We start from the raw sequence: 26,492 nt of genomic DNA on the forward strand, positions 1-26,492 counted from the left end.
CCAAAATGTGACCATTTTTAGACAGCTGCACCTCACTCTCCTCTAGTACTCTCCCTCCTCTTTTTGGCTTAAAAACAGCCAGACAAATACAGAACAAAAATGAGGTGTAAAACAATATTTATTTTAAAAAATGTAATCTTATTTCAACCGTGAAATGGGTAAAGTATGTTCATCTTTAATCTAATATGTGAAATATACAGCGCTATTAGCGATAAAACTTCCGGTTCTAGTTAAAATCTGCAGCCCAACCCAATTAACCACAAGCAGGAATGGAAAAAAAAACTTACTTGAATTTATATTTGTTTAAATTAATTGTTCGTATTTGGTTGTGTTAAGTTTAATGTTTTTTTTTTGACAACTCTTGTTTATTGGGTATGCAAATATTCAGCAATTTTTCCCAAATATAGCTAACAAAAAATAAAACAGTCATCCAGGGCCACCCACTATTTACTTCCCTCCTATTTACCCTTGCCCAACTTCACCCACACTGACATTTGGTATGAACCTAAACCAAACTAAATATATAAAATTCCCAAAATATACAAAGAATAACATTTAGTAAAACTAAACAAACAAGGATATATTTATCCTTGTTAGGATAGAGCGATTGCTCGAAGACTGCAAGGGAAGCTCAGCTTCCCCTAAAATGTCAAAAAATAAGTGATCAAATATATACTGTTGTGTGTACATGTAATTGAATTAATATGCACTACAACGCGCTCAACTTTTATTCAGAATCAGCTTCTTATCACTGGTAAAGACGAGGCTTTCCTCTCAATCATTCCCGCAGTGATTTAAACAGTGTGGACGTCCACGGAGTTCAATGGAGAAGCAGCGAAGTGCAGGGAAACGAGACGAGTGATTGGATAAATTCTGGGCTTTGTCCCGCCCATCGGACGCTCAGCGTCTCTGGGGGTCTATGGGGCAGTGGGGTGGCCCGGACGCTCAGCTTCTGCATGATGATTGGATGATCTGTGTGAGGCTGAATCCCTTTTTGATTGACAGCGAAATGAGCGAATCAGCGATCCTCTGGTGTAGAGATCCGAGGGAGCATTACATTTTCATTCTGTTCTGAGTTGAACCGGAGACTTTCTTAATCCTCTTAGCGGCATTTTCTTTGTTAAAATCGACTAGCGACAAATCGAGCTCCTATTTCTGGTGGGTTTTTTTTGTAGCTGCTTGTGTTTGGAGACTGACTTCTATCGCACTTTCTGACTTCTATCGCAGTTTCTGTCCAGCGGGTGCTGCTGAGCCCCTCCACCGTCACAAAGCACTCACAGGCGGACACACTTCACATGGGCCAAGGCCGTTTAAGCAGCCTAGCTCTGCTGGCCATTTAGAGGACACTAGTCAAGTCCCTGGAAAAGACGCCTTGTTGGTACGACAGGGTCACAGGTCATTTTCTTAAAAAGGAACGGAAGGTAGAATTTACATATAAATAAACCGACACATTTTATGATGTAGGCCAAAATTGAGCTTCCCCTCCTTGAAAGACCAGCATCCGCTACTGATATATATATATATATATATATATATGAGAGAGAGAATTTATCAAAATGATTCCGCAAAAGAAAAAAAAGCGATACTGGTGCAATTAAACTCACTATAGCTCCGTGAACTTCCCCAGAGCGAAGAAAATGTGCTGGGCCTGCTTTGCAAGTTTCCCTGTAGCAACCCAAACTCATAAAGAGCTAATCCAAGTGCAATTAAATCTCAGTATGTCAGCAAACACGTATCTCCCCTCACCTGCTAGGCGCTCCAGCAAAAGCACACTTACTTTAAAGGGAATATTGTGTAAATCTGGTCTTTAGCCAATCCCCTGCTTCTAGGTTTCTAGGTTGGGGTCTCTAAGCTACTCTTATTGTCGCCAGAGCTGAAGGTGGATTCGTTTTTTCTGCTTGAGAGTGTGTGTAACACAGCCACTCAAACTGTAAATTGTGATAGCGATTAACTAGTTTTGAGATTTTATCACTGATCCTGTGTGATACGTTACTTTGCTGCATGTCACTGGTGGCTTTTCAGGATTTAGTGCTTGCTCAAATATCCCCCTCGGCTTGAATTCTAAGCCGTTTTGACAATACACTGAAAAGTTTCTCTTGTGTATATGATTTACCTTAGAATCCCACATTCAGAGTCATAGTGTACCCCAGAGCTGCGGAGAACAGGTCAGCAGGTTTGAACGGATTTGAAATTCACTGATTTCACAGGTTTCATTTGTTTGTAGAACAGTCAGTGGGCTTCAAGCTCCCTATTGGATATCCGTTCAAAAACGCTAGGATCCGCGTCTGAGGTCTGACATTCTTGGCAGTTTTAGGTAAGTTTTCCTGGAAGGCTGTGCTTGTCCTGTTTCTGCTGCTGGTCATGGTATATTTTATATTGTCAGGTAATTAGCATCATTATGCTCTTAGTTACATCCCATCTACCCACAAAGAGTGATAATACGGTTGTTGCTAAGCTCTCTGCCCTTGAGATATTTTGTGAAACAGATCTTGTTCTACACGAGCTGGGTCAGTGCAGTAAAAGTAGGGGGAAAAATACAAAAATAAATGAAATTGTCGTGCCTGCTTCTACTACACTGAAATAACAAGGAGTAGGAGCTCTCGTTTGTATGGCGTCAAAATACGTTCTAAAGTTCTGAGAACCAAAAACAGAATCCATAACCAATTAATTATATTTTGTAATTAAGAAAACTCGTTGATATCGAAAGTTATAAAAACAGGCTTTTTATTTTCATTCCGCCTTTTTCTCACTTGCGTTTCTCTCTGTCTCCAGGTTTCTCGCTTTTGAGTTTTGACGAGGGAGGGCGGGATCTAGACAGTCATTGACTGCTGAAGTTAAGTCCCGCCCACACCGCCTACTCTGCACATCCTAACCCTGATTTGAAAATGACTTTACGCTTCTATGACGAACTCTGCATTTATAAAAGACATAATCGTTAAAAAAATTGATATGGTTTACCTGTGTTTGCCGATCGGTCATTTTCCAATCAGGGTAAGATTGGCGCACTCTCGCTGACGTGGCGTGATGTGCAGAATCGGCTGCGTGGGCGGGACCTAACTTCAGCAGCCAATGACTATCTAGATCCCGCCCCTGTCAAAAGACAAATGCGACAACTTCTGGAAGCGAAAGCGAGACTGAGAGAAGTGCAACTGAGAAAAGTTGGAATGAAAGCGAAAACGGATTTTTCAAAAGTATTGAACTCAAAATAGTCTGTTGAATGCAGAAATATTCTTTTTTCATTTATTTGTTTTTATAATTCAATATTAATGAGAGTTTTCTCAATTTTAAAATGACATTTATTGGTTATGGATTCAGTTTTTTGGTTCTCAGAACTTTAGAACCTATTTTGATGCCATACATTTGCTATTAATGGGAAATGACAGTGGAGAGGGGCTACATTCTGGACAGTGTCACAGGGGTCAATAAAGTTTGGCCATAGCTTTGTACAGTGGGGTAAAGACTGTAATATAGCCATTGGCCTTTCTTCACATAAACCACCAATACATAAAAACACTGTTATGGGGCAATACCTTCAATTCACAAAGCAATAGAATATTTTTCCATCATTGTTCATATTCAGCTGGATGGTTGAGTTCGGAATAAATATTACAAGTTTTAACAAGTGCTAAATACACATTTTTTCACACACACTTAATTCTGTGCTTTATATTAAGTTTGTTCCATTCAGTATACCCCCTTTACTCTCATTCCATTTCCCTTAGTAGCTACATATAGCAGAGTTCATTGCTTTTGAATGTTAATGTGATTAAAAGGTGGCATAAGCCTGGGATACCAATTGCATTTTAAGTCTATCCCATGGGTGAAACAAAACAGCAGGATGATATAAACATGTTCATTTCTTTATGCAACAGTTACCATTAACTTGGAATAACTTACAAAGTGCATGCTATAGTAAATACTACCAAAAAAAAAAAATACAAAATTGGCATGGGTGATAATGTCACAATATCGAGGAATTCTTCAAATTGTCACCGCAAAGAAATATGTATCTCCAAAATGATGACTTCATAGAAGAAGGAAAAATCATTCTCAACTTTCATAGGAAGTCAATGTACAAAAATTTTATTCCAAGTCCTTTCTGGAGCATTTCTATTACTCCAAATGAAATTCTCATACAATGTGAAAGACAGCTGCTGTGTTCAAATGATGTAGTAGACTAAAAAAATTGGATACTTTTTTACAGCGACAAAATCGTCAACCACGGTCTCTGAGCAGCACATACAACTTAGAGACACTTCAAAAGGATAATCACTGAAAAGGATGTCCACCTATTGGCCAGTAGTTCCAATGGACTTAATATCTAAAACAGTGGCGACCAACACTATAGAAAATTGTGTCGGTGGGTTTCAAATTTACCCTTGCTCCACGTCATCAAAAAAGTCTGAAGGAAATGCTGATGATGAAATGTTGTAGGAGAAGCAGGAGAGCAGATCTTCGGTAGCAGGGTTGATTACCATGACACTAAGCTATAGCAGAGTGGTTAAACCTCTTCATTAAGAGGCACAGTTTACAAGGAAAGAGCATGATAAACATTTTTTTTTGGGTGTTTTGTTTCATGGTGGCAGTACAAAAATCTGGCAAACTTAAATCTAGGCCTTAAGATTATTTTAGCTATTACATTAATTCAAATGAATTATTTTAAAATACCACACAAAAAAATACCATATTTCAATTTTAACACAAACTGAAAAAGGACCGAGGTCACTGTTATTCACGTTAGCGTCAATCAATGGCGACCAACCCTATAATATTTATGTCAAGCTGGGAACTGAACTTCATTCTGCTGTGTGGGGGGCGGTGGTGTTACATACATTAGCACACCAATATTCAAACTGGAACTCTCACAAAGAATATACTGTTGTTTTCAGTTAATATTCCATAATCCTAATTCCTAGCGGCTGTACCAATGTTCCAGAACATTTACACTACAAACTCCTAAGGAGTTATTGGTTTTGACCAAATGTTAATGTTTTACCAATCTTGATCATTTTAAAATAAACCAGATTTCTAGTGTGATTCAGACGACAAGTATTTGTTGTTTCCAGCACTGGCAGCATAGATATCATCAGATCACACTATCAAACTCAGAAGGATGATTGCCTAACTATCCAGCTGACAATATCACCATGGCAAACAGCTACAGAAACTTGAGAGTTGAGGCTGGGGAATGAAATGAGTTTGAAATACAAGTTAAACTGCTCTTCTGGTCAGGCACAGAGACAAGGCAGCATTTACTGGTCTTCTTCCATTGTGCAAGGCGCTTTCTCTCTCCTTCAGTTCACAACGAAACTGTCCCAAATCACCCACAGTGGCTGTGAAATGTCAAGACTAGACGAATCAGTCAGTTTGCCTTTTGTGAAATACATGACACAATTGTCAAAAAAGTCCCTTTCTTTTCCACTCTGAAATTGGTCTGGTTGGACTTGTTTGAGTGCATGACAAACGGTTGATAGCAAGTGAATCACGATTTTGTGAAAACTTTGCCTTCAGCACTCTGCTGTACATTTTCTGGCCAGCATTATCTTCTCCTGCAGGACACCTGTGTGTGTGGAAGCCTATTAATGCTAGTATGACTTCCTGACTCATGTCATCAAAATAAAATGAGATTAAATAAGTTGGTGTCCTAAATATGATTTGCTACTGTGGGTGTAATGTGTAATTGCAATTAAAAGTTCAAACATTCTCCTGCTCTTTCATCATTTTATAGTCATTCTTAATTACAACTGTTATGTTGTACAATTATTAAAATGACTATTGTAAAATCTAAAAAATAAGTAGTTTAAAAATGGCAAGCAAGAAGAAATTCTTAATCATTCATTATTAGTTAGTTATGCACTGCAAAATCATGTGCATCGATTTGTTCTGTTCTTGGGGATAATACTGTATCCAGAAATATGTGTGTGTGTGTGTGTGTGTGTGTGTCTGTGTTTATTTTTCTAAGATGGTGATTTGATGATAGCAGTTTTGAAATTAGTATATTATAGAACATTAATATTAAGTTTTGTATTTTTTAATAAAAGGACAATTGTCTTTTATAGTACTATACAGTACTATGCAACAGTTATCATAAAATGACAAAAGGGTTGAAGAATGTTGGAATTTTTAATTACAAAATGTATCTGTACATCTAATATTTGAAATAAAATAAGAAATGACTCACAGGATGGCCAGTTTTGAACAGGAGCTTTAAGGCTAATGTAGCCTGATGCAAACTACATGCCTAAAGTCATACACAGGCCTCTAACAGTGTTGTTTTTAGGCTATTAAATCACCCCAAATCGTGTTCCTAACCTGATGGTAGGCACTCTATGTCATGCTGTCATCTTCATATGGCCAAAGTTAGGTTGCATGATTAAAACCAGCCAACATGACTGCTGTTTTAACACAATTGCTAGCTACCTTAGCTAAGAAAATCTAATTTCAGGCACCAAATATGACTTGACTAATAGATTATATTTTAAAATAAGGTGAACACTGTGTGTATATGGCAGAAACCTTTCAGCAGACCCATTTTGGGGGGGTGTGTGTTTGTTCTCCTGTTGTTCAGCACAAAGACTCAGTCCCTGCGCTGCGGGAAGATATTAGCACCCAGCTCCACCATAGCTCCAGTCAACATGGTCCACAGTGGGATGCAGATGTAGACCAGACTGAGTTTAGTGAGGTGCTCCAATCGAGCACACAGCGAGATGCAAAAGCCCAGCTTCAGCAGCAAGGCCACAAGGTACCACACCTTCCTGCGGAGTCCTGGAGCCCCCTGACGAAGGTCATGTCCCGCCCTGCAGCGACCCGCCATCTTCACCCCCAGCATTAGCAACAGGACACTGTCGAAGATCCACACCGGGAGGAAGATGAGGAACCAACTCCAGGTCACCTTTCCATCCAGCTTTAGGACCAGCATGGTAAGGAAGACAAGGGTGAAGAGCCAAGTGAGGAGAACACGCTGAGCCAGAGACATCTTCACTCCTTAATGCCACACCTGCAGGGAAGTGGAAATCACAACCAGAAACTTTCACCAAGTATAACACCAATTGTTGCTGCCCAAAAAAAACATGCATCAGAAGGCAGAAAGTTCTTACATTTTAATGCAAATTAATGTAAAGAGGTTTTGTTAGACCATATACACCAGTCAGCCATAACATTATGATTACCTCCTTGTTTGTATATTCACTGTTCATCATACAGGAGCACTCTACAATTACAGACTGTAGTCTGTTTCTCTGCATACTTTTTTTGCCCCCTTTCGCCCTGGATAATTCTCAGTGCTGCAGTGACACTGATGTGGTGGTGCTGGGCTGGTACAACTGGATCAGGCACAGCAGTGCTGCTTGAGTTTTATACACTGCCCACTCATTGTCTACTCTGTTAGACACACCTCCCTCTTGGATCCACCTTGTAGATGTACATATACATTACATTTACAGCATTTAGCAGACGCTCCTATCCAGAGCAACTCAAAGAAGTGCTTAGTGTTCAGACAGAAAGAAAAGTCAGATACAGTAACTTATCTGTTGCTACTGAGTTTGTGTTGGTCGTCCTCTAGTCTTTCAGCAGTGGACACTGGAACTTTTGGCAGGATATTTTTAATTTGTGGATTATTCTAGGTCTGATCCACTCGGACCAGCACAATGTAAGTGTCACTGCAGAGCTGAGAATGACCCACCACCCAATTCACACTTGTTCTGTGCTGGTTCTCTGGAGGTCATTACTATTGAAGAGCAGGGTAAAAGGGGCTAATGTTTAGAGCAACAGGTGGACTACAGTCTGTAATTGTAGTATTACAAAATGCACCTGTCTGAGAGCTGACAGCGAGATAGAAACATAATAGTCATTTTAATATTCATTACTCAGCTCTAGAGCTTAAACACTCTCACTAATATATTCTGTGATATAATATATTCTATCTTACTTATATATGACTTAGACACATCACATATACAACATAGCTACACTATAGACCTGGAATACGATTAGCTAGTAACAATTACAATTAATACAATAATTTATAAAGATACAATGTATGATTCTTCACTATTATGAACCAAAATCGATAACAAAACACTGAAACGGCGTATATAGCGGGACTCAGACCTGACATTGTCTGTTCTTACAAAGTGTCTGTCTATAACGCGGGGATTCGCGCTTAGAGAACGTTTATTCGTCTGTGTACACGCGATTGTTTTGTATTTTCTGATCATACGCGTATTATAAAATTTTCCTCTTTCCCCGGCGTTGTGTTATTGACTGACCTCTCTAATGGAGCTCACAGTGCTCAGCGCCGCCGCTCTTCATCCTCACAGAGACGAGCTGGAATAACGGTAACAGGGGAGGACAAATATCCACGGTCCCCCATTTCTCCATCTTCACATCCAGATGTTTCACCTGATTCGGGCTCTTCACATCTACTGACTCCTAAACCGTTTTACCGATTCTGTTGTAATTCCGGGTGCATTCTTACCGTAAAAATCGGTTATACGCGTCCACACATTGTGATATACATATCTTCATATACTACCGAGTCACTGGCTTTATCTATGAAAATTATTTTACTCTAAGCACTGGTAACGAAATATCCAAGCAGCTTACGGAGGACACATAAAATACAGTAATGGAAGCAGAGGGACGAGGGCCGAAGCCAAAAAAAGATTCGATTCTCCGATTCCAGCCATTAGGGAACCATTGTGGAGTCGACTCCAAAGCCTTGGACTCAGTCATTTCAAAAATCAGTAGGTTGCGTCCTTTCACTGCATATGGCACATTGTAATTTGTTATAAAAAACATGAAAAGCAATTTCCAGGAATTGAAACATATTCGAGACTCATGTACATTCATTAACTCATACATTCATTATTCACTTTAACGTATTTGTTACCTAGTGATACAAATAGAGCCAAAGAAATTAACAAAAGGCCATGTGCACCCTATAACAATGTAAAAAACGTGCAATTCCATGAAGACATTATGACTAACGAATAGATATAAGCCCGTTTTTGTACTAAGGGTATACGACACAGAATCAACTCATTGAACCAGATTCAGAGTCGACTCTAATGGAACAGAACCGCTCCACAGAGCGTTATCGCACTTCACTCTCAGTATCACAAGAGGGCGACAACACCGCGGCTTGTATTTCAGGGGAACTCCACTAGTGTCATGTTTCTGTGTGTTTATAATAGAGATTTTACTCCCAGTTTATTACAAGACATTAAAGAGCACTCTCTGTTGGAAGATACACCGAGAGACTGGTTTTGCTCCGCGCCTTGTGAACCGACGTAAAGTACGTGCGCGTATATTATACAGAGTGCGGTAAGAAGAGAGAGAGGGAGAGCGAGGCTGTAGCTCTACAGTAAACGGAGAGGAGGTCTGCGAAAGAAAAGAATATCAAACACGCTCCAGAAATACCGCACACCAGCATCTTCTGCACACCGAGACACACACAGGCAGACTGGTTTGGGTTTCTCTTGTGATTTGAACGCCAGCGAGAAGCTGTTTGCAGAGGTAAGACAGTTCATTATGAAGTGCCTGTGTGTTTTTAGACGTTAACCGTTTTCAGTTGAGCTCAGTGAATACTAGCCCTTCTCTATCAGCTCCTACACCAGCTGTTTTCCTGGTTTTGAAACGTGTAGCCTTCAGTCTCCGTCCCCTATTCGCTGTAAACACGGAATTAATAAACATTTGAGCCCGTTTTGCTCAGCTATTCGCTAATGTAGTTAGCTTCCTGAACCAAAACAGAGCTCGACCGTCGAGAGTGAGTGAGAGACTGAGAGAGAGGTGGCTACAGATTTGTTTGGCTTCTCACTGCAGCAACTCTTGAACAAAACGGAGACACAAAAGCTTCCGGTCATTTTAACATCTTTTTTAATATGAGCTTTCTTCATCTAATACTAACAGTAAATCCCTGTAAACTCAAATAACGGCGCACGAAGATTTAACGTTTCAGTTGACTCCTGTTGTAGTATTTGAACACTGTGAAGGACATGGTCGAATATGCTACGCTCATCCCCACATCTCAAGACGCGTACATATACCAAATATATTCACATATATAGCTTTTGTACACTTTAAAGAGCCTATAGCCCACATTTCTGCATTTCATTTTGTACCCTGAAGTCCACTTTTGTAGCTTGTGTGGTTTTAGGTACCTAAACCTGTTATAATCCCATTAGCCGTTTGGCAGTCTTTCTCCTTTAGAAAAACACAGGCAATTTTTGTTACAGTGTATTTAAGACCGATATGTAAATTAGCTCTGCCCTAATTGGTTATTCTTGCGTAGTCTTAAAAAAAAGCAGTCCAGGCTGAAACATTCCTTATGACTTCAGTACAAATGTGTGTGTGTGTGTGTGTATTGATATTACCAATAACAATATATTTAATGTTTTTAAATAAAATATAACATTAGTTTATCTTCACGTTTTTGCTGAATTTTCTCTCAAATTATTAGTCATTGCCAGGTCCACATTTTCAGTAAGTGACCCCTAGCTTTGGGAACGTTGGGGCAGATATGGGTTTTTCAGGGATATGTAAAGCTTACCCATCTTTTATCTTGAGCTGCCCTCAGTGTGTGCAGAGAATGCCAACTGCCCACACCTGTCACATTAGCTGACAGACACTCAGCGCAATGAGCAGAGATATGGAAGGAGTAGGGGGCCATCCTTCCCACCCAGAGAGAAAGAGGCCAGTTGTACTCTGCAGGACACTTTGGCCTCATATGGCTGAAGTATTACTGAGGAATGAGCTTGTGATCACCTTTAAACAGAGCCAAAATTAATGGAGCTCTTTCACTGCATGGTACCTACTCTACGCAACTCTAGTTGGCGCTATTCACTTTTTGGTCCATGGTCCCTTGTACCTGTTGTGAGTCGCATTCAAAAATTGTGATCTCTACTCTACCTAGTTTGTGCTGGATGTCTGCATCTCGTCCTGATTGACAAGTCTCTATTGTTTACATGTCATGTTTAGCAGGGATTAATAAGTACCCAGTTCCAGGTACCAGGGGCCAGGTTTCACAAAAGTGTCTTTAGAAAGAAATTGTTCTTAAATGTGATTTTTATAGTTCCCTTAACTTCCTACTTAACGTAAAAATTAAGATACATATTCTTCAGAAATCTTCTTAAAAATGGTCTCATTTTTATTCTTAACATTTTCTCTTAAGAAAAAATCTAAGAACAATAATTATATAATATTGTAATAATTATAAATCTTTAAAAATATATGTTCTTATCTAATTTTTAACCTTACAAAAGCCTCACACTTGTCTTAGAGTTGAGTATAGCCCAGGTAAGCCTCTAAAACCATCAATTTAATTAGCTGAATTAATATCAAACATATCTATTCTATCAAGATTAAAAGTGGAGATTGTTCTTAAATTACAGTTTGTTTCTACATAAGGAAAATAATGACAAGCATGAATCTGTATTTTTCTTTTGTTGGTTATATCCTATACCTTCTAATTCTTGTTTACTTAAATTTTTGAACATTTAGTTTGCTTCTTTCTTTTTTTTTTTCATCAAATTTTTATTAGCACTTATTCTTATGAATGGTTTAGGGTTTAGCCCCAGATATGTCTAATTGAAAAGCAAAAGAGTAGAGCCAAGCCAAGTAGGTACCATGCCGTGGAAAGGGCCATGAGGCCACGCCGTTTCTCAGTAGGCCCCCTCTGCGGCTTCATTTATTTATATAGATACTGTGTAGATTTTAACAATATGTCTTCAACTTGAGCCATGTTTATATAATAAACATGTAGTTCACTATGATATGGCCTTTTGTAAGATTAAAATTGAAGCTTATTGTGTGTGCAAGAGTGCGAGGCATAGTCTGCCCATCATAGTGATGTTTAATTTAGTTGAATCAGGTTGAGCTAAAAGACTTTGCAGTTGTTCAGAGCGAGAGAGCTTTTAAAGTGGAGTCTAACCCCCTTCCTATAAATCTTTTTAATGGCATCTTAGACTGCTCCCTTTCCAGAGTGTCTAGCACACATCCTGCATCTCATTTAAATCCAGTGTTTGTCTCTTCAGTCCTTCTTTGTGTGGGTGATTAGTTTGCATATTCATTTGACCACTGTGCATAGATTCTAGTGACAACACTAAACTGGGCTCTCTTATCTCTCCCTTATCTTTGAGTGCTGTTGGAAAAGTCTGTTTGTTGTTTGAGTCGATACTCTAAAGCATTGTTGTAATGTTCATGTCACCTTGAGGCCACTATGGGGTCATTATAATAGCCATAGGTTTGCAAACATTGATCTGTTGCTAGAGGATGCGCCGCAGTGCCCGGCATTACCTCATGTCTGGGGAAAGGGCCGATGTCTGGCTGTCAGATTGGGATGTTTGCTTACTCTGTCTCCCTCTCTCTGGCTCGATCACACTGAGCCATCCAGTCTCAAACAGACAACACTGTGACTGGTGCTCAGGTGGTCAGACACTGTCCTCGAACTCGTCTGCGTTACATCATCTTCCTTTGATTGCACGCTGTGTGGAGTGTTTTTTTTTATTGTATTTTATTTATTTATTTTTCTTCGTTTTATTCTCACTCCAGGGTCTCAGTGATGTAATCTATGCAGCTGCTTGAGAAACATTCAGGATTTTGACCTTGATGCAGCTATCCTCTTGTACCCTGTGTGATAGATATTAAGGTGAAACAGTGATTATAGCTGCCGGTGCATCTGCATCCTTCTCCTCTTTTTTTCTCTGTAGAAATGAGTACAAATATGTCACAGTACATAAAACTTGTTTAGCAATATATATATATATATATATATATATATATATATATATATATAAAAAACGCATATTTGTCGCATTCATCACATGAAATGCCCCGAATTATTGGAATAAAACAAATATCATTGTTACAGTAAGTAATAATGTCCCTCTGAGAGATTTGAAGTTGTCATCCAATACCTATATTTACCGGTTAATAAATACTACAGATCAAGTGTCCGGGTGATTTAACAAATGCGATCAAAGAAACAAATTTTTGCTCCTCACATTAACTCACAATACATCTACTATTTACAAATTCTTTTATTTTATTTATTGTAATCATATAATATCATACAAGCACTATATTTTATTAAGAAGGTATATTATTTTAAATAGTAATAATCTCACATGTCTAAGACATTTGCGTAGTAGTGTAGTCACAAACACAATGTGATACAATGGGTTACATCATTTAGAAACGAGGTTAAATTAAATATAATAAAAAAATACATTTAAGTGTTTTTAACAAGCAGAATATTCTCAAAAAGCCTGTTGTTTTCACCACAACAAAATGTGTCATGTTGTCTGCCTTTGCTGCTGTGGTATAAATATGGTTAGCTCCTCCCTACCCTGGCTTCAAGGAAGTTGATGAAGAATGTCACCTCTAAGTGAATTGCTGTCCCAGGGCTTCATGAAAGGCCCATGCAGAGGAATGCGTAAGCTCCAAAACGCATGGAAACATTCTCCATGAGGCACATGTGACTGAGCAGAATATCTTCTTTGTTGACTCTTTTTGGTAGTCTTTGCTAGTAAAATGAGACATTTTTTATTTTGCATCAAAATGAGACAAGCACGGACACAGCCTGTTTCTTAAAGCGTTACATGTGTCAGATTTTCCAGACACATTTTATCCTGAGGCTGTTTGTCAGGGTAGAAAATAGAAGTGTTTATTAGGAGCTTTCCCCATGTTGACAGATTCGGGTTCATTATATATATTTAGAGGTTTAAAATAAAATCATAAGTAATTTATAGGTGAGGTTCTCCAGTCTGTTTGTGTGCTCAAAACCAGTCAGCTATGTTTATGAAGCAAGTGTCAGTAAATGGCTAAAAAAAACTCAAACTATCTCAGTCCGGTATGCAAAGCTTTCTCTCTCTGCTCACAGCAGTGAAAAGGCATTTGGAGTATTTACACACAGACAGACCTCCAAATGTTAATCAGCACCAACTGAGATGAGGATATTGCTCTATTCCTGCCCCAAAGATAGGTAATGTTGACTTATTTTTGCTCTTTTGGATTACTTAAGGTGGAAATGTCAGGAAATTTTGGAGACGACTACCTACCCAGAGCGAAAGTGCTACAAAACTAAACATGTTGAGTAACAAATTAGTTTCTATGGTAATAAAAACTTACAGACAAGTTAGCCAAGTACAAACAACAGTTGTTTCTTTTCCTCAAACATACCATTCCATCGTGGAAGACGTGGAGCTTCTGAACATAAACAAACCAGAGAGAATAGCGTTTCCCACAAACGTAAACATTCCCTTTAATCCCAGCAACAGAACATTTACCTATGAAAGCCCTGTATGTTTTCAGTTTTCTTTCTAATTTTTGGAGAAATAACTGAAAGAGAACAGAACCGATGCTGGTGAATACATATGTATCGAGGTATTGTTTGCAGCTCATGTAATTAAGTAACCTCTCATATAATATACACCCTAATATAGACCCTTGACTGGATTAGTGGTTACGGGCAATGAATGAATTAATAATTAGAATAAATTTTGTATATATATATTATTGTATGGAAACACCACACTTATTGACAAGATTATTTATTTAAAATCTCAAGTGCCCAAGACATTTGCACAGTATTGTAATCCAATTTTACCAATTTATGAGTAAGTTTAGGCAAAAGACATTAGCAGTAGGATTAGGGATAAGTTAAATAATTAATGTCAGTTAATTTGTCTAAACATAAATTGACTTTGGACAGATTTGATGAAATAACATTTAATCGCATAAGATATGACCCAGTATTTAGAAACCAAGGGAGAGCAGAATGCTCTACGCTAAACAACTATACTAAAATGCCCATGGTTCCTTGAAGTATTAATAGTTATTTCCATATATATATATAACTAACTCTTCTGGTGATTTCCACTCTCCTTGCTCTCCTTGTGTGTTTAAAGTCCATCCTATGATGGATGAACCGAAGGCTATTTCTGGCTGTGATTCTTTGCATAACCTGTGCTATTTTCCCCCTCCTCTCATCCTGCTCTCTTGAACCATGCAGGGCTTTTCTCTCTTCTATACCTGAAAGGTCATTCATTTCTTTTATCTTTCCCTTCTCAGAAACTTCTTTTTATCCACACTCTGCTGCTCTATTCAGAGGTAAATCAGCATTCTTTTTTCTTTGCTCTACCTTGTGAAGCGGCCTTTGAGTGTTATTCTGTTTGGCGTTCTTGTGAGGCTGCTGCTTTGTTTGGAGTTTTCAGCAGGGCATTATAAGTTTGGCTGTGCTGTGTTATCAGCGAGATAAGAAAAGCACCGTAAACTGTGGGCACTTCCTGCCTTTCTCTACTCCCAGTCTGTTAATAGAAGCCTGCTGTTGAAATGTCCTTCACATTTGGGTTTTAGGGATATACTAAATATATAATACATTATTAAAGACAGTATATATAGCGCTTGGGAAAAGCCCTTTTGAGAGTATAATATATTATTTAAATTAATTATTTTACTACTATACTATACTACTATATTTTAATTAGAATATTTATGCCTTTAATTTAATTTAAATTAATTTTAAATTAAATTTTATTTATTTATTATAGTATGGATTTTGTTTTCTGATATAATTGAAAGTTCTCCAATCTAGGTGTTGGAAACATATCAGTACCAGCATAAGACACACTGATTTTAAATATATTTGATGACTTTTTTTTTGTATTCTTAAAAAGTGAAGTGTTTAGGTGATGCTGGTCACAGTGCTGAATTGTCTTTTTATTCAGTTTACACTGTGATGAAACTATGGCTTCTGCACAAATATAAGACTCTGAATGGGATTTGTGTTTGACATACTGCACAGCACTCCAGTGTAGAGAACCTACATCTTACACTAGACAGAGATTAGAGACGCATTTATGTGGCAAAGGGCATTGCTGTTTTACAGGTCACTTTTATGAAAGTGAGCCATCAAGAGATCAATTCCAAATCCAATCTGGGCAAAATGTTAGTACTGAGAAACATTGTCACAAAGCTTTGCACAGTGATGAACCACAACCCATCCAGACTAAGTCTTTGGTGGATTCTCCTGTTATACTCGTTTTTGATGACCTCACCTGTTACCAGTTACACTGCTAGTTGTGGAACCTTCCAGAACAGTGTTACGTGTATAGTAACATTTTCACTCTTATTTTGCCTCTGTCCCAGGCAAAATAAGGTGAGTTTTTTTTTTTGAGTGTTGTGGGCATCGCTTAAATAAATAAACACACACACACAATGTATACACCTTTTGCTGTCACTGGTGGTACACTCAAATGTACTTTACATATACTGCTCCTTTTAATTAGCTAACAATTTTATGTAATCCTTTGCACCTTATACTTTTATAATTGTAGATTACATTTTTACTACTGGTTTAATTTCATATGCCCCATTTTTATCTCCATGATTGTATCATTATTTTCTTTTACACGTTCTACAATGAAAGATTGCTAATATTCACCCCTCCTACTGGAGATGAGAATGTAACTTTAGGGAACAAAACTGGACTTTAAAACCAATGTTGTACCTTTTTAATGATACATGGTTAGTAGTTAGAAAATTTAGTAGTAACAAAAAATAAATCAACATTCAGAACTTCTAATGTTGTCTGTATCAATTATATTGATTATTTTTATTCTGTTATGTCCCCACTGTGTGTTCAAGTACTGTTCATTTAAAACCATGCTACCAAGCTGTAGTCATATGATTCTACTCCTTTCTGCCACATGGAAGCAACCTAAATGCCGAGGCCGACAAGCGACATGAGCAGCTCATACCAAAGAAAAACACAGCATCTGTGGTTTGGACATGATGTGTTTTGACTAGACAACACTGAACAACAGTGACCAAAGCATAATTGCCCACCAAACATAAACAGTGCTCAAAATACCAAAGAGGAACAAGCTCCCAGCAACATTAAAAAAATATCCCAGCTTTAATACTGGAGCATATTTACAGTACAAGATTCATCACTAAACTATGAGGGTCAAAAATACCAAAACAAAATAATAGTTCATTAATTGTAATTGTGGTAAAATGTACAATTATTCATGATATTGATTTGCGCTCATATCGCCCAGCTCTAGTTTGTACCTTTAGTGACAATAATCTATATGTACCACACCTTTTTTTTCTGAGAGTGTATCAGTTAAATAAAAGCTAATCGATGTAAAAATTACAGATTTCAGTTTATATTGCATTTTTTCCAGAATAAATATCAGATATCTGCCTTGGCTCACAGTTATCTTACAGGTGCACACTTGGTCCCATCTCTGACTGCTTCAGAATTATGTTGAAGTGGGTGAGCAATGGAGAGGCAGTGAAGGTTCTCACTGTGGCTTTGTTTATATTACTCACTTGACACTTAAGTCAGCTGTGTGTTGCTAACGTCACAAGTTTTTGTGACAAGGCCTCCTTTTGAAAGCCACTTCAGGTGTGGTTTTTAACAGGGTTTGATAGTTCTTGTAAAATGTCATAACTGCTTTTAAAGATTTGCGTTAAGAAGTGTGGTTGGCTGCAGGTTTTTAGGTGGATAGAAATATTAATTAGCAGTTGCAACTGGATTACAATTCAGAACATTCTGAATACTGCTCTGTCAGGCTTTGGAGTTTATGAATTTTACACAGCTTAAAAATGAATGTGCTGCTTATGTTAGCAAGTAAATCAAAGAAACCTTAATGAAGGCTAGTGGCAATCAGCGTATCTGTATAAGCTTTATGAGAGAGAAAATTGTTATATTTTTATGCAGCCCTATTGAGGGATACTCACTTGATAATATTGTAATCATATTGTTATTGTTATCTTCCCTAAGTAAAACAGATTTCTGTCAAAAAACAACATTTCTGGTTTTGAATTAAAGTTCAATCTGATTCAGTCTCCAGCAGAATTTAATTGTGTGGATTTGAGTAAAATGAGCTTGTGATTGCTTTCGAGCGAATAACCCCTCTATTATTCAACAACTTAAATCTGGACAGGACACTGCCTCTGCTGACTGTCAAATGCTTTTCTCACAAATCAGATGCAAAATAAGCTGCCATCAGATGCAAACGTTAAGCTGATGTTGGACAATACCCCTTGGGCATTATAATGGCTATTGTACTGTATACCGCAGTATTTTAAAATGTGGGCAGTATTTATGGTGTATGTGTGGTCTGCCACATTTCTTTTCCTTGTGTTTAAGTACAAGACTAAAGAGTTCATTCATGTACATTTAAGAGAACCACAGGGAGGGGGTGCTGTGGAAGCTCACTGACTGCTGATGTCACACTCTAAATATAGGTGGGGGGCAAACCCAGTAGCACACCACAGTTGTGAGTTTGGGTTGAAAAAGAGAGGAACAAAGCTGAAAATAGGCAAAATACTCAAGGTATAAGAGGTTTTCCTCTAAATATGAGTTTTGAGCCTCTGTTCACTGGAAGCCATCTGCTATGGTGTTCTAAACCACAGGTGTCTGTTAGCTGGTCAGCTCTGCTTCTAAACATTGTAGAACCATCATATTTTTGCTTAATTTTGAATTTGTATGTTCTTCCAACACCAGTCGCTGAAATTTTCTCTCTCAGAAACCTTACCCCATGGTAATTCAGTGTACCTTGTTAATGTTTTGAGAGGGTGTAATGCTACAAAATAGTGCCCATCCCTATCCTAAGAAAAAGGGCAGAAGAAAAATCAAATCAACAAAACAGAATGCAACAAATACAGAATAAAGAAATACTCTACAGAACATGGTACACTTAGCAAACATCCGAGAGGTAGGGGGTTGCTCTGAGAAACACCTGTGGGCATTTTATCTTCCTACTTAATACTATGGGTCTGAAAGAATGCATTATATTTATATTTTATGCACAGATTAATTTAAAAACACTATTGGGATTGCATAAAAAGCAGAAAGACTGAACAATGGAGGTGTTTAAAAGAAGTATAGATATCCTTAAATAACTTGAAGAAAACTGAAAACCTGGCTTCTGAAGGAATGTAAACTTTAATAAAAGCAAGATGTGAACAGACTAAATGCCGAAAGTTTGAGGTTCATGTTAAATATGTGTTCTGTTTTTTCCCTGAAACTGACAAAAGTTAATTATTGCAAATATTACAAAGACTTAATATTATAAAGATGGCAAACTGAGTGATCTCTGCCTTTAGCAAAATTCTGCTGTATATTTCTCTCTCTCTCGTAAAGGTATAAGGTAAAAAGAGGGGAATCTGATGCAAGAGTCCGCAAGAGAACTACAGTTTGAGAGGTTTCTTTTTCAGCAAATCAATGACCCAAAGTATACAATGAAAGCTACACAGAAATGGCTTAAATGTAAATGTTCTGGAGTGGCTGATTCAAAGCCTAGACCTCAAACCAAAATTTGTGGCTGGACTTAAAGGGCTGTTCGTTCCCAATCCCCTTGCCACAGGACAGAGTTTGAGCGGCCTTGCAAAGAGGAATTTAATACAATTGTAGTATCCAGATGTGCAAGCTTGATTGAGATCTATCCACCAAGACAAAATTAGCATCTAAATCATACTGACTTGAAGGGTTGAATGTATATGTAATCCCTTACTTTATTTGTTTTTATTTAAAGTTTAATTTGTAGAAATGTGTCATTTTAATGTAAATTTATACATTAAAGATGTTCTTCTTTTGTAAATTCATATTTTTTTCAGAATGCCTCTGATTTAATTTGTTAAATTAATAAAAGGGGAAAATATCTAGGGGTGTGGGTAAAGGAAAATAAATAAATTATGTTATAAATAGTTGAATAATTTTTAGCTTATATGACTTTGGTGGTTTCTTGAATTCATCATATTTAGCATGTTCAGTAGAGTTAGGCTACAGGGTGTGATTTTGCTGAGTAAGCTGGAGAAAGTGCTGGTGTTTCAAAGCGGAGCCCCATGACACATCAGCATTGGCCCTAAGCAATGAATATAATGAGGTGACCAAGGAGTTTTATGCCGAGAATTGTTGAATTTCAGTGATGGTAGCCAAGAAAGGCTTAAGCTGGCGTCTGTCTTCATAGCTTTTCATGTCTGTTTCCTTTTTAGCACATTGCGCTCTGTTCCACTTCCTAATACCCATGCACATAGACATAGCCATGAAAGAGGAGAAGATGACAGAGGGAAAAAGAGAGGAGGAGAGAGCAGAAAAATTTGGAGTAGCTGTTTCCCTAAAACTGACTCATGAAAGTACACACAAAGTATTTTTAAACTTTCCAAAAAAGAAACAAAAAAACAAACCAAGAAATAAAACATAGAAAAGGAACCATGATCAAAGACTTCATGCCTGTTTCGGTGTGCATTATACCAAAATGCAGTGGTGATGTGAGACGAGATATTTCCTTTTTAATTCTGAAGTGTATAAATACTGCAAACTATGCACTATATCCTTGTATAAATATTTGACCCAAAAAGTATATTTGGTCCCCCACATTGAAAGGAATTTTTGTGGTAGTGGCTTCACCAAAATACATTAGCATGTAAAAAACATATTTAAATTACTTCTGAAGCGCAGACAAAGCAGAATACTGTGTACGTTTCTTATATCACATTTTAAAATATAGTCCCTTGCTTTTGAACAAAAGTACTTGAAGCAGTACTTGGTATGAACCAATATTGGTATGAAACGTGATCTCAGCGTTCGGAATCACTTTGCTCCAATCAGTGGCTCTCTGCCCTTGTAGATTGCAGTATGTGCCGCTTCTAGTGTTAAAAACTAACCCCCGACCTGTCATTTCTGATACAAAACTGAAACTTGGGTATCAGCCAATACTGATACAATCTGGTGTTTTAAAAATTTTAATCTATAAATTTAGTTGAACAGACATTGATATTCTGTTTGCATTGTTATTTTTTATATGGATAAGAGCATGGTTACCTTTTTATTTAAAATGAATTTTGCTTACAAGTACGACCATAAACAAAAAGGTGAAGAACATGTGGTGAGGGAGGGAGAATGATCATGGATTAGAACATTTAGAACATTGCATGCTGTCTGCCGCCGTGTTACATCTTTTTTTTTTTTTGTTTTTTTTTTGTTTTTGTTTTTTTTGCGCAACAGACACCTCCACAATTTGATATTTGGAGATATTAAAACAAACATGGAGCTGAGTTTTATGAAGGCTTTCAACTTTCCCAGATGGTTTTAAACCAAACAGTGTGGACTGAATTTTCCAAGTCTCTGTCTGTCTCACACATGCACACACAACATGGACTTTGCTGAACACTGAAAAGTGACTGTGACAAATAACAAATTACTGTCTGGCTTGAATTGCTGGGGTATGAATTCATTTTGTACACATCACTTTCAAAACACAGACACAGTCTCTTTTCAAATTGCTGTTGCTTTCAACTTCTTTCCAGATTCAGCTTAATCTTCACACTTCACATTTTCCAGTGCTTGTAGATTGGACCGCCGCTGCCCCCTTTGCCCTCCTGCCTGCTGGGCTCTTTATTCTGTGCTCTGTAAAAGGTGACTGGTGAGCTGGAATCTGCACATTTTTCCTCTGAGTAGGAACACAAGGTGCTTTTAGGTTGTCACAGTCAGTGCAACATTTAGCCCCTCTCCGTGCGATCATTTTTATTGCTCTTTCAGGTCTCCTTCCAGCATTGATCTATACACCTTGATTTGTGTTTCCCTTCTCTTTATTGCTTAAAAGTCATTGCTGTTGAACTGATTGTGCCGATTGCATTTTAAAAAGCAAAATTATAATAAGCTTTAACAATGATGAATTGTAATGTGTCATTTGTAGTAATATTTTGACCAGTTTACTGTTCGCTGGTGTAAGCTTCTTTAATGTTTTTTGCCTGTTCTTTTCGGCTCTGATGCTTGAGCCACATGACCTCTTTGCTCAGCCTGAAGTGAGAGTGATGCAATGGAGAATATGCGTTGTTTTTCATCATGCCGGTTTTTTATTTATTTATTTGTTTATTTTTTTTAAACTGCTGAATTGTTTTGCTTTATTTATCACTTAATAATATGAAATGACTGAAAATACTATATTAACCCAAATCAGTTCCACGTCAGGATGGCAGAGGTCTCCAAATTCTGATTTGTGATCCAGGTTCCAGGTTGGCATTTTAAAAATGTTCGTTATGACACTACCTGGCCAGTCTGGTGCATTTATATAGTGTCATACCAGCTGGCCATTTTAAAATCCTAGCCTGGAACCTGTTTGTGTTCTTTCAGAAGCTCCGTCTGTCAAAGCAAACAAGGCATTGCTAGACTTGAGTTTTGCTTATTTTTGCAACTTTTAAGGTGAAATGGTATGTTTTAGTAAGAAGTGTTCATGGCTGAGGTTTAATTTGTCTCTAAGTTTTTATTCACTGTTTGAATTACCCAAGAAACTTGGTCGGTATGTGTTTGCTTTAATGCAATGTTAGCTACAGCCCCCTGAATTTGTAGTCATGTTGTAATGTAATTTGGTGCAAAAATAAGTAAAGGTCAGAATAGAAAAATCTGAAGAGGGAAGCATAATAATTTCAGTTTCTATGCTTATAGATGCTGGATATTAGTTCAGTACATTTTATGAGTAAATTCTTAATGTGAAAACTGCAGTATTGGTAAACAGTGCTAAGAATTAAAAAAGTGCCATACAACATTTTCACTCTAGTTATTTCATGTATGATTCTTCATCAAAGTAGCTACACATCCCCCTACCACTTCAGTCTCATTGTAGGAATAATGATAAAAGAAAAACATAAATACTTTTAAATGTACTTCAGCCTCAAGGTCGTCATACAGGTGGAGACTAGGTCATATTCTCATGGTCTCTTTTGCACATATTCCTTTTATAATCTCTTCCACGTTCATAGTTGGTCAACATATTTATTATGAAGCCAAAGTTGACCCTTTCAAAGAAAAAAAAGAAAAGCAATTTATCAGTTGAAATCCAAATTAAACGCAGTTGTTGAACCAGACTGCAACAACAGTGAGTACACAGAATGTTTAAAAAGGGAACCAAAACAATTGAGTGGAAGTGCTATTTCCGGTTACGTACCCAAACGTGGTACAGGCTTAAATATCAGTGAGTAAAGTTCCTGTAGGTTTGTCATTTGTAGTATTACATTGCTTGCATTCACAAGATGTTTCCCTGCACACAATTGGTTAGTATGTAATCTTTGTTCATGTTGCTGTGTATGAGGTGAAGTGGGTCATTGTGTTTGAAGTGATGGATGGCAGGCATGGTCGGCACGGGTTTTTTTGTTATTATTTATTTTTTATTACCCGCTGGTCTGACGACTGTATGTAATGTTAGCTGCCTGTTTCTAAAAGCCAGGTGCCTGAGGGATCTAATGACATTTACCACAGGAGGGAATCACCCACAGAGTATGTGATAGATACCATGAACACACCCACACACATTTCACACTCGATGGACGCAGGATACCCTCCACCAATACCCTTTCAACACCCCTACCTTTTTTTTTTTCTCCCCCCCATTCTCCTCTTGACCTTGTCTTCTCCCCTTCATGTCTCTCTCTTGGTGTACTCACACTCATAGAGCTCTACTGCACTGTGACTGAAAACAATCCTTCATTAAAAATGGACTACCCTCTGTCTTGTGTTTCACCTTGAGATCTGCATACTCACAAAATGGAGGGTCACGTTTAGGGCTGAGCTGAAAGGGCAAACTTTTGTCAGGATTAGGGCTGTAACTAATGGTTTGTTTTTATAATTGATTTATCTGTGGATTTTCTTTATTATTATTTTGATTAATTAGTTTATTATTTGGTTTATTTGAAAATATATTTAAAGACAATACAATACAATAGGACTTTGTGAACAGGCACTTATTTTTAAAGCAATGTTCTCTTTTAAGCAAAATATTTTAAATGTAAAATATTTAAATGATACATTTTCATGGAACACCAGTTAGTATTTTTACATTAAAATTGCAGCTTCAAAATAATTGAGCTGGTTCACTGACATGTAATAAAGAGAAACAGAAACAGAGTCTCTGTTGTTGCTACTCTGGGCTCATCATTGTGGAATATGCACTATGTAACTTTTAGAGGAGTGTAGGAAGGCACTACTTGTGAGCAACAACAGGCCGTCTACACTAACCATAGTGTTATGTACAACCACACATTTGCAAGGTTTTGCCCACAATTCAAAATGTATAGCAGCAATGGTGTCCCAACTGGTGCAGGGACTTCTGCACAGCATATGAACATGCAGACAGCACAGCAGTCATACTGAAATGTGCAAAGAATGAGGCTTTTTTTTTTTTTTTAAATGTGTGTAGCTTATCAAGCATCTTCTAACGCAGTGTGAGTCACTGTTGCACTCAGTGGAGCATTTCATAATTGTTTTCATAATGGCTGTTTATGTAATGTTTATTTCTTCTGTTATGTAACAAACACCCCCTGTCCCCACCCCCGGTTGTTAATCCTGACAGTACACACACTCGCTGCCCTCTCTCTCCCTCTCCATCTTCCATACTCTCTCACTAGGAATATTAGGTAAGCAAAAATCCAGGTAAGTTTGTCAGTATGTTTTACCATTCTCTCTTCAAACACTATCTGTTTTGGAGTCTTCAGATACTGCTGTTTTATAAAGGAACATTCCTGATCCCCCTTTGGTTAGAAATGCCAGTTGTTTAATAAATATATGATTTTTCATCTCCGTTTATAGATTAAAGCTATATTTAACTAGGACAGTGGCTCTCAAGATTTTTAGACCAAGTACCACCCATTATGAAATCAAATCACCTTCAAGTACCACCAATAAACCATATCACAGAAACATACACACTAAGTATACACAGTAGTCATACAAATGCATTTACTCCTTACCATATTAGTGATGAGCCTACACATGCAGTAGAATGGACTAGATCAGTGAACTTTAAATGCAGCTCTGGCCAAGGATCCATGTTGGTACAGTACTTGGTCTTGGTCTTGTTGTGTCTTTGGCAAGTGGTAAACAAATTTCTTCACCTGTTTTTTATGGCTTACCTGTTGTGCAATCCTGAAGCTAGCATGGTAAGATCTTTCTTGCGATTTGGAAACTGGAGTGGCATTATTCTTTATTGTAGATATACACTGCTTCAGATCTTGAAGATAATGTTTACTCAGATGGTATTTATTTTTTTTTTTTTTAAAGTAAATCACAAATACATTATATTTAGTGATGCAAAATATATCGGCTATATATATTTTTTTAGTTATTGTTATCTACCCTATGTTTTTAGATGTTTTTGAATTGCCGATATTAAAACAGATAACTTGGCGTCATTTTTGTGCTTGTGGATATGCACTGATGCCTTTTTCAGTTTCTGCAGAGAACAGTTACTGGGATTAAATTTCTTGAATTTTAAAATTAATTGAAAACACCAGCGACACTCAGTACACGTGCACACAGATAGCAGTGTAAATACACACATACAGAGCAGGTTAAATGACAGAAAGATACTTCCAACCACCACAGTGCAGGAGCCCTTTTTATATAAAACGCATGAAAATAGATATAGATTCATTTAGCGTCTGAGTTTATTGATAATAAACGATTACAACCCCTTGCTCATACACACTCTCTCCCTCGCTCAGTCACTCGGAACTGCTCTATGCCGCTTTCTCCCTCCCAAAATAAACCCAGTGCTGCACGAATTGGTGCCCCTCTAGAAAACATTCATACAGAAACAGCAGTAAATCTTTGAAAAAATATAAATAAACTACAACTAATAAACTTAAATATAACACTAAAAAGTACAGAAATGTACAAATACTTAAAATAAAGGCTTGTCCTCTAACAACCTATGGAATTTGTTTTGCTTTAATCCAATGTGAATTTGCATTCATTTTAAAAAGATAAAATGATGGGTTATTAATATTAATATTGCTACTGGCTACTCCAAGGCGCTAATTATCGGTTATCCTATCTGCCCAAAAAAATCGAAATTGGTGCATCCCTAATTTTATTCAAACAGAATTATGAAAACTATTAGATTAATATACTGCATAATTTACAAAAGGGTTGTGTAATTTAAATCTTTATATTTTCAATTATTCATTATTCATTTATACTGAGGCCCCTGAGGTATAAATTGAAGCTGTCTGGTTGGTTTAAACATGTAAAATGTCTTTTTTCCTGATTGTATTTTATTTTAATTTTTGTGGCAATATTGCAGTGCATTGGTAAGCCTACATATGAAGACTCTTTTCTTTGCTTTAAACTAGGTAAGATTGCTTACATCACTGCTACACCACTGCTTACAGGAAAAGCCATTAAAACTAGATTGTACCCATGGAGAGCAGCTGGCTGTGTGCCTCAGGTGCGTTAAGCACTTGTGCTGACTCATGTGGTGTGCACAGAATCGGTCTTCTACAAGGGCTCAGTTTCTGGCACAGGCCATGTGGAAATGTGATGTGGGTTTAGACTCAGATATCACAACCTAAAGTCTCCTGCATTCGCATTATGGAGCGACTCATTTGATGATGAACCATATTCTGAAACAAAACCATTCAATCTAATTTTTGGTTTTAAACCAGAACTTATAAACCTATGGGTATATCAGTCATCAGAGTGGTCT

General features: G+C 37.5%; 2 protein-coding genes across 3 annotated transcripts in view; one reads left to right on the forward strand and one right to left on the reverse strand.

The window, feature by feature from the left end:
- Positions 1-6,108: 6,108 nt before the first annotated feature.
- On the reverse strand, positions 6,109-8,617 carry LOC136695594 (transmembrane protein 60-like). The gene is made up of 2 exons (XM_066669747.1): positions 8,268-8,617; positions 6,109-6,997 (listed from the first exon to the last, which is right to left on the reverse strand). The coding sequence occupies exon 2, from the start codon at positions 6,974-6,976 to the stop codon at positions 6,578-6,580; it is 399 nt and encodes a 132-aa protein (XP_066525844.1). The 5' UTR covers positions 6,977-6,997; positions 8,268-8,617; the 3' UTR covers positions 6,109-6,577.
- A 668-nt stretch (positions 8,618-9,285) lies between these two features.
- Positions 9,286-26,492, forward strand: part of LOC136694697 (protein PHTF2-like) — a 58,780-nt gene continuing 41,573 nt past the window's right edge. Inside the window, exon 1 of one of the 2 annotated variants that reach the window (XM_066668459.1) lies at positions 9,286-9,516. The gene's annotated coding sequence lies outside the window, so the exon portion shown is untranslated. The remainder of the gene's footprint in view (positions 9,517-26,492) is intronic. The other variant, XM_066668460.1, reaches the window with a different exon arrangement.

The sequence above is a fragment of the Hoplias malabaricus genome, chromosome 4 (assembly GCF_029633855.1).
Source record: "Hoplias malabaricus isolate fHopMal1 chromosome 4, fHopMal1.hap1, whole genome shotgun sequence".
In the NCBI taxonomy this organism is placed as follows: Eukaryota; Metazoa; Chordata; class Actinopteri; order Characiformes; family Erythrinidae; genus Hoplias; species Hoplias malabaricus.

Bases quoted from the DNA above. Each gene is read 5' to 3' on its own strand.
- LOC136695594 (XM_066669747.1), bottom strand. From the start codon at position 6,976: ATGTCTCTGGCTCAGCGTGTTCTCCTCACTTGGCTCTTCACCCTTGTC.